General features: G+C 59.8%; 1 protein-coding gene across 2 annotated transcripts; it reads left to right on the forward strand.

The window, feature by feature from the left end:
- The first annotated feature begins 857 nt into the window (after nucleotides 1-857).
- On the forward strand, nucleotides 858-7,032 carry OSR2 (odd-skipped related transciption factor 2). 2 transcript variants are annotated; one of them, XM_054167467.1, is made up of 4 exons: nucleotides 858-1,119; nucleotides 4,031-4,757; nucleotides 5,399-5,498; nucleotides 6,208-7,032. In XM_054167467.1, exons 2-4 carry the CDS (start codon nucleotides 4,102-4,104, stop codon nucleotides 6,388-6,390), a joined length of 939 nt encoding a protein of 312 aa, XP_054023442.1. In that variant the 5' UTR covers nucleotides 858-1,119; nucleotides 4,031-4,101; the 3' UTR covers nucleotides 6,391-7,032. The 2 variants fall into 2 exon arrangements, with proteins under 2 accessions (XP_054023442.1, XP_054023443.1); XM_054167468.1 differs by having other exon boundaries at nucleotides 6,290-7,032.
- The last annotated feature ends 915 nt before the right edge of the window (nucleotides 7,033-7,947 follow it).

Raw genomic sequence — 7,947 nt, forward strand, 5'->3', positions numbered from 1 at the left:
ATTCCCCATACCTGTGATTTAAGTAATGCACAAAACCAACCAAAGAACAAACAAAACAAGAATAACGTTACAGATTAAAAATTGAAATGTGTTGTATGAAACCACGGGCAATGCAGCTGACGACGAAACCGAATATAACGCTTTAATCGAGAAATTTGAAGAGGTCACAGAGGCCCCATGTAGCAGTAAATTCTCCGGTAATAAATCGAAACTGCTCTCGAAGCTGTTTGTTCCAGGTAGGGATTGTGTGCTTAGTCACCGCTCATGGGGATGCTTCCACAAAGATTCTCCTGGCTCAGCCTTGAGGAGCCCAAATAACAGCAAAGGGCAGAGCAGGATCGCTCAGTCCATAGAACGAACTACCATCGGTCCATAGAGCGAACTATCGGACGGCCACGGAGCCATTCGGACGTGAGCGTTACCTGCACCTACAGGGCCCCTCGGAGACGTGGGAGCCCACAGAATTCCCTCGCTGTGGGTATGGGGGGCTTATTTAAAATATTTAGGCAAGGTGCACTGCGTGTGTCACAGCGGGCGGTCGAGGCGGGCGGTGCGGCGCAAGTCCCCGCGGCCGGCGGGCCGCTCTCGGAGAGAAATGTCAACTTAGGTGACGCGGAGGGGTGGGGGTTGCGGGGGGCGTCCTGCCCCTTTAAAACCTAGTTGCTACCCAAACACAAGTAAACAGTGGGGCCGTCGCGGCGGGGCGGGCCGGGCCGGAGCCGGGGGCGGTCCCGTCCCGTCGGGGCGGAGCGGCGCGGCCCCGAGCGCGGGGCTGTGCGCGCCGCGGGGTGGGCCGGCGGCGGCGGGCGGGCGGGGACAGCGCTCCACGCCACTCGCCGCTGAAATGTGATGGACCGGGCAGGGGGCGGCTCAGACGCGCGCCGAGCCTCGCCGGGGTCGAAGGCGGGAGGCTGCGGGCGGGTGGCGGGCGGCGGTCTATGCCGGGCCCCGGGACTGCTGCAGCCAGAACTCCCAGCCGCCGCCCAGCCCTCCGCAACATGCCGGCCGCCGCCGGGCCCTGGCCCCGCTGAGCGCCCCCGCTGTGGATCTAATGTCTCCGTGAAGGTGCTGCGGCCGCCGCTTCGGCTTTGCCCCGGGAGGAGCATCCGGCTGCGGTAGGTAAGTGGCTCCCCCCGGCTCGCCCTGCCCGCTGCCGTCGGCGGAAGCGGAGCGACGGGGACGCGTTTGAGCCCCGGGAGCGGAGCGTCCCGTCGGCTGCGGGGAGCGCGGTACCGCCGGGTTTACTTTCAGTTTACAGCTCGGCGGCGGCTGGGGTGCGCGGTCAGTGTCCTTCCCGCGGAGTTCATTGCGAGTGGGCGCCGGTCCGAGCGCGAAACAGGGCTGACCCGCGGATCGCCCTTGAGAGCGGACCTGTACCTGGCTGCACAGGCAGCCGGCGGGGACCAGAGGTGCCCCGGGGCCTTCCCGCTCCCCGGGAACGACAGCAGCGCCCTCGGGACACGGCCCCGGCCCCATTGCGAGAGGAAGAGAAGAGCCCACCGGGCCAGCAGATAGGCAGCAAGCAGACAGGTAGAGAGGGGTGCACTGCCGAGGCATCGGGCTTAATTTAATTAAGCGCTCTAAATGGAAAGGGAAAAGGAAGTGCCAAGGTTTAGGTAACATCCGTTTTTGGTTGGCTTTCCCCCGTACTTTATTCTAAGTAGACTTTAAAATCATGCATAAAGGCACTTTCTGGCATTTTTCGATCGGTTTAAATAAAGTTACCCGGAGTACCCATAGTAACAGCTGTACCGTGGTTCAGACAGCAGTGTCATTTTAAAAGTTTCTGCACTGAGATACGGATTTCGTTTTCGGAATAGTTTTTCGGACTTGGTTCTTGGACATGAACACGAGCTCCGTGCGATGACATCCTCACGCACAGCCACCAAACGCGGCTGTAACAGACGAAGCTCTGCCCTGCAGCAATACCGTACCTACCTCGGTCATAGCTCAGCAGTGGTGGCTCCGAAACGCCGCCGCAGACAGCCGGGATGAAGGCAGGAGCCGCGGTAGGCAGCCAGCGCAAAGCGATTTTATTGCCTTCGTGTCGGCTCCTGGCGGAAAGAGGATAGGAACTCACACTACGACTTCTTTAAAAATAAGTTTCTCTATATTACCACCCGCGCTCAAAAAAACCCAAAAACAAACAAACAAAAAAAACCCAAACATGAATAAGATTGTATGGATAACTCTGTCCCCGGTCGCGATACAATCGCAAATCAGAAAAACTAAGCAGCAGAGGAGGAAATCCAGGAGAGGCAGGTTACAAGGAAAACGAAAACAGGGGCGGGCAGCGCTGCCATTCACACCCGACTTCGTTGCCCCATTCCTCTCCCTCCTCTCCCTCTTCCCCTCCCCCCCCCCCCCCCCCCGAGGGCCAGTTCAGTGCGGTGGCACAAATGGGGAGAAAAAGTATTTTAGGAGAGAAAAAATTGAGAGCTCGATTTTCCCCGGGGGCTGCAGAGTGCCAGAGGAGCGGCCCGAGCTGTGTGGCAGCGGTGAAGGTGGCAGCGGCCCGGAGGGGCAAGAGCGCTGCTCCTGTAGCCAGGCTCCGAACCCCGAGAGCTTCCCGAATGTTTGTTGCTGTTTGGGGGGTTTTGGTTTGGGATTTTAGGGACAGGCTGTCCTGTTTATTTTGGAAGCTACACGTTACCAGTCCCTCCACCCAAATCCCAGGAGGTGCTGGGGCACCCTCGGCCCTGCCTCTTGTTTATAGGCCTGTAGAGACCTCAGCGCTCGCTTTCACCGCTTTTCTGGATCACAGCAGCTGCCTGGCTGCTGGAAGTGAACCCTCACCGAAACCAAAAACCAGAGAGGGCAAGGGTTTACCCCCCGCGCCGATGCCCCTTGCCCCGCGGGAGGGGAGCGTCTCCCTAGGGACGCCAAGGGTCCCCTGGGCGGCGGCAGAAGCGGGCCCGGCGGTTTCGGTTGAATGGACTGAGTGAAACCCTCTGACAGTCACACACCGCTCATTAGGGCCCGGCCCCGCCGCTCTGCCGGAGCTCCCGGCCCCGGGAGAGCGGAGAGGGTGCGGGGGGTGGGGGGAGTGTGTTCGGCTGGACGGCTCTGTCCCGCCGGGGCAGCACTCACTCTTCCCGGCCCTGAGGGATCGAGGGAGCCGGCTGCGGGGCAGCCCGCGGCCGGCCGGGGAGGCCTCCGGGCCGTCCTCTTTCCCCTCCGCTGATGGGATCGGGAGGGCTTGCGTGGGGCGGCCCCGGCCATCTGGAAGGGATCTCAGCGCAAAGTGGATTTATTTAGGACCTGCGGCGCGGGGGGCAGGGTAGGAGGTGTGCGTGCGGGGCAGGAGCTCCTTTTCTTTCCTCGGTTATCTTGATAAATGAGTTGTTGTTGAAGGAAGAAAAATAAGCACTCGAGCTGAGAGAAACGCGGGGTTTATTTCCCCGCCACTCCGCCTCCCCCCGGGCCTGCATCGGCTCTCCGTGAGCACCCTGCTCCTTCCCGGGGAGGCCCCAGCCAGGAGGGGTCGAGGTCGGGGCCTTCGAGCCCGCGGGAGGCCGGGCGGAGGGTGAGAGCGACGCCGGGGGCCAGGTCGGTGCCGGGGGTCAGAAGGGAGGCGGCCTCGGGGGTCCTCGCAGCGGACGTGGAGAGGGGGCGATAGCGGGGCGGCGGGGAGCGGGACAGCCCCCGCTCCGGCTCCGTTCCCGGTGTCCTTTTCCCCGATTCGTTTAACTGGAATCTGCGGTACTTTCGGTTGTCCTGGCACTAGGGTTTTCGTTTTCTCCTTCATTTTACCTTGGGGTGGGTGCTTCTGCGAGCTATATTTTGTAATATTTTTTTTACACATTAGTTTTTCTCGAAGCGATGGCTTCGGTGGGTCGGTGGCAGCCGCCGGCCCTGGCGGAGGACGGGAGCTGGGGCTGCGCTGGGGCGCTAGGGCCGCAACAAGGCAGCGCACCGGAGCCGTGCCTGGCCTGTCCTGGCTCCGCCACTGCGTTCGTCTCGACTAAAGGGAACCACGCTGCTCTCAGTAAAAGTGTCTTTCCTCTCCTTTCTCCCTCTTTCCTCTTAGGATTTTCTCCCCGTCTCGAAAGCCCAGCAGAGACACCAGCTGCACCACCGGCCGGCGCCCACCCCGGGAAGATGGGAAGCAAAGCTCTGCCAGCCCCCATCCCACTGCACCCGTCCCTCCAACTCACCAACTACTCCTTCCTCCAGGCTGTGAACACCTTCCCTGCAGCTGTGGACCAGTTGCAAGGCCTGTATGGACTCAGCGCAGTGCAAACCATGCACATGAACCACTGGACACTGGGCTACCCCAATGTGCATGAAATCACCCGGTCCACCATCACGGAGATGGCGGCCGCACAGGGCTTGGTGGACTCCCGCTTTCCTTTCCCTGCGCTCCCTTTCGCCACGCACCTCTTCCACCCCAAGCAAGGGGCCATCGCCCACGTCCTCCCAGCCTTGCACAAGGACAGGCCACGCTTTGACTTTGCCAACTTGGCCGTGGCCGCCACGCAGGAGGACCCCCCCAAGGTGGGGGAGCTCGCCAAGCTGAGCCCCGGACTAGCCTCTCCTCTGTCGGGCATCAGCAAGCTGTCCCCGGACAGGAAGCCCTCCCGCGGCCGCCTGCCCTCCAAGACGAAAAAGGAGTTCATCTGCAAGTTCTGCGGCAGGCACTTCACCAAGTCCTACAACCTCCTCATCCACGAGCGGACCCACACGGACGAGCGGCCCTACACCTGCGACATCTGCCACAAGGCTTTCCGGAGGCAGGACCACCTGCGAGACCACCGGTGAGGAACCACCGTGACCGGGTCGGGCCGTGAGGAGACAAGCTGTGGGGAGCCCCTCGGGGGGGTGACGCTGAGCCGCTGCAGGAGCTCTGGGCTGAGCCGGGAACGCAGCAGGAGAAATTCCCGCGCCGGTTCCGCGGCCGCGGAGGGGCCAGGGCAGCCAAAACATGCATTCTGCCGGGGGCAGGCACCCTCGTTGGCGGGGCTGGAGTGAAGCCCCTGGGGCTGTCGCGTTTCTGAAGCGCGTCCCAGGGGAGCGCGGGAAGGAGGACGGGGCACAGGTGGGCGCTCCCGGGCTCGCCCCCCTCCAGCTCCGCACCCGCGCTTCCTTCAGGGCAGAGTAGGGCTCGGGTCCCGCTGGCGGAGCAGATACGTCCCGATCTGTCCCCAGGGAGGACAATCACCCCTCGATACGAATGACTGCAAATAGTTTGAACCTATAGAGGAGTTTAACCATAAACAAAATTATGCGGGTGGGGGAGCGGGGGTGAGGGGAGGGGGAGGGGAATGAAAGGAAGGGAGGGGAAGGAAGGAGCAGCGCGGGGGCATTTATGGGGAGCCGGGCGTAGGGGAGAGGGGCCTGGGGACCGGGGGGCTCAGCGATCCCGGCAGCGCCGCTCACCCCTCGGCTTGCCTTCTAGGTACATCCATTCCAAAGAGAAACCCTTCAAGTGCCAGGAGTGCGGGAAGGGATTCTGCCAGTCCAGGACCCTGGCGGTCCACAAAACCCTCCACATGCAGGTGAGCCCGGCACTCCCCGGCCTCCCCCACGCGAATGCCGCCGGCGCGGACCCAGCCGGGCCCGCCGCGGGGCAAGGGGCAGTGGCTGTCGGCGGGGAAGGGGCTATCGAGGGGAGTGAGGCGGTTCCAGCACTTGACGGCTCCGTGCTTCCTCGGAGGAGGGAAGCGGCCGGCTGTAACCTTCCCGGCCGCAGGAGACCCGCGTAAAATCGGCGGCCGCGGGAGACGGTCTTAACGCCGGCGCGGATGAGGCTGGCGGCGCAGAGCGAGCCCTGAGTTCGGTTTTGCCCAGGTCGCCGCTTCGAGCCGTTTTTCATTGAGGGCCCCGGCCCTACCTCGGCGGCGGCAGCGGGGACAGGGGGACAGCCTAGTGGCATGGAGCGGTGCGGAGCCTCCTGCCTGCCCGTCGGGACCGCTGTGGCCGCCGGCGGGCAGCGGAAGCCCCGGAGCAAGAGGGCGGCGCGGCGGCCGCTTTTCGTGCGCCCCAGCAGCGCGAAATACCACGAATCGAGAACTATAAAAAGAAGCCTTTTGGGGCAGGACGGGACGAGGTAGACGGTGTCCTGTCCACCCGGGGCTTCTCTCGTTCGTGTCTGAGCCCGATATTTCAAGTTGTGCGTTGCGATAAGAAAAAAAAAGTGCGTTAAAAATACGTTAAACCAGGTAGTTTGTGAAGGATTAATCCTTTGCTTGCTTCAAATCTGAACAGGAATCTCCACACAAATGCCCCACATGTGGAAGAACCTTTAATCAAAGAAGTAATCTGAAAACTCACCTTCTTACCCATACAGACATCAAGCCCTACAACTGTGAGCAGTGCGGCAAAGTGTTCAGGCGAAACTGTGATCTACGGCGGCACAGTCTAACTCACACCCCGCGGCAGGACTTCTAGAGCAGCCAGGCACCCCCGCACCCGCTCCGGCAGCTCCCACTTGCCCATTTTACTCAAGGACTGTGCTGTAGGAGCTCACAGACACGCTCACGCACACGCACACGCGCGGAGACACACAGGCAGACTCGGGGCCAAGCTTTCCTACCACGTCTGCGAAACTCGTTTAGAGAGTGCGGGCTGCAGGATCGGGCCCCTCTCCACCCCACACCCAGGCTGTCAAGCTCATCCTGTAGATACTTGCGGCTCATTTTAGAGCTCTGTACAGAACGTGGGTTTTCTTCCTTTGTTTGTTTCGTATCGTCGTGTCAGAGGCACATCGATAACAAATCGGGGAGGCAAAGGATTTCTTCAAAGTGTACTTCAAAATAAACCTTTTTTGTTTTCCAAAATCCCTCCTGCCTTGTTGTATTATTCTCTGAACGTTTGGGCTTTTTTTTGTCCCGCTGTGTCAATGGCATGGTAAAGCATATTGAATAAATTTCCTAGCCGGGTAATTGTACTGTCACAACAATTTTGGTGATCGCTTTTGTTTGGCCTGTTTCACTGTCGCTGTTGTGTTATCTATTGTTAAGTAAAATGAAAGTGCCATATTGGAGAGTTTATAGCTCTATTACTTAATAGTATGAATGTCTAAACATTAACTTCTGTACTTTTTTTTTTTAATTATTATTATTATTATTTTCATGAACGATTCTATTTTTTTTTTTTTTTAAGAAGAGAAAGAAAGCAACACTTGCAAATAAACAGATCTTAGGAAATAATGCTCAGAGCCGTTCTTACGCCAAAGCGGCTGATTAGTAACTTATTTGCAATCAGCCCATGCGTTGTAAAAGTCATCCCTCTCCAGGAGATTGCAGCAGCCAGCCTCCTGCAGTAGACTTTGGACACGGGCAATTCACCCGCGTAGACAGGGACTTTATCCCGCAGAAGAGGATTCCTTCCCGGCTGATCTGGAAGCAAACAGGGAAGCATAGTGTCCCCCGCCCCGGGGCTGCTCGGCAGGCCCCTTGCAGAGCAGCGGCGCTGGCAGCTGGAGCGCACACCCCACCCCCCCCAAACATCCTCCCCCTTCCGTGCTGCTGAGCACAGGTCATGGCTGGGGGGAGCGGAGGGAGGGGTGCTGAGGACAGGGTCTGTTCCCCCATCCTAAGAGACCCTCAGCCTGCTGTGAGGCTTCTTCTTCCACCTTCCCTTACGACCCCAGCTGCCTGCGGCTGGAACAGTTTTGGGCAGCCCGTCATACACATTCCATGGGCTTCATGATCAGTGCCTGCAGCCAGTATGCGGGTAGCAGGATGGTGGCAGTGACCCCCAGGTTCTCCTCCCTTGTCACCCTTGCAAGCCCCCTACCAGTGCCTCTGGTCCTCTCCAGGAAGTCCTGATGCCAGCGCTGAGGCATTTTCCCTGATGCACTGCAGGGTGGCTTGGATGTACATCCCCTCCTTTGCTAACCCACTGCTTTTGTCAATCTCAGCACCCTCCCTGCAGTGTCTTGGGTAGTTTGGGCTCCCAAAAGTTCTTTCTCAGGCTGGGAACACCCATCTTAGAATGGCAAGA

The sequence above is a fragment of the Dryobates pubescens genome, chromosome 14, assembly GCF_014839835.1.
Source record: "Dryobates pubescens isolate bDryPub1 chromosome 14, bDryPub1.pri, whole genome shotgun sequence".
Lineage (NCBI taxonomy): Eukaryota > Metazoa > Chordata > Aves > Piciformes > Picidae > Dryobates > Dryobates pubescens.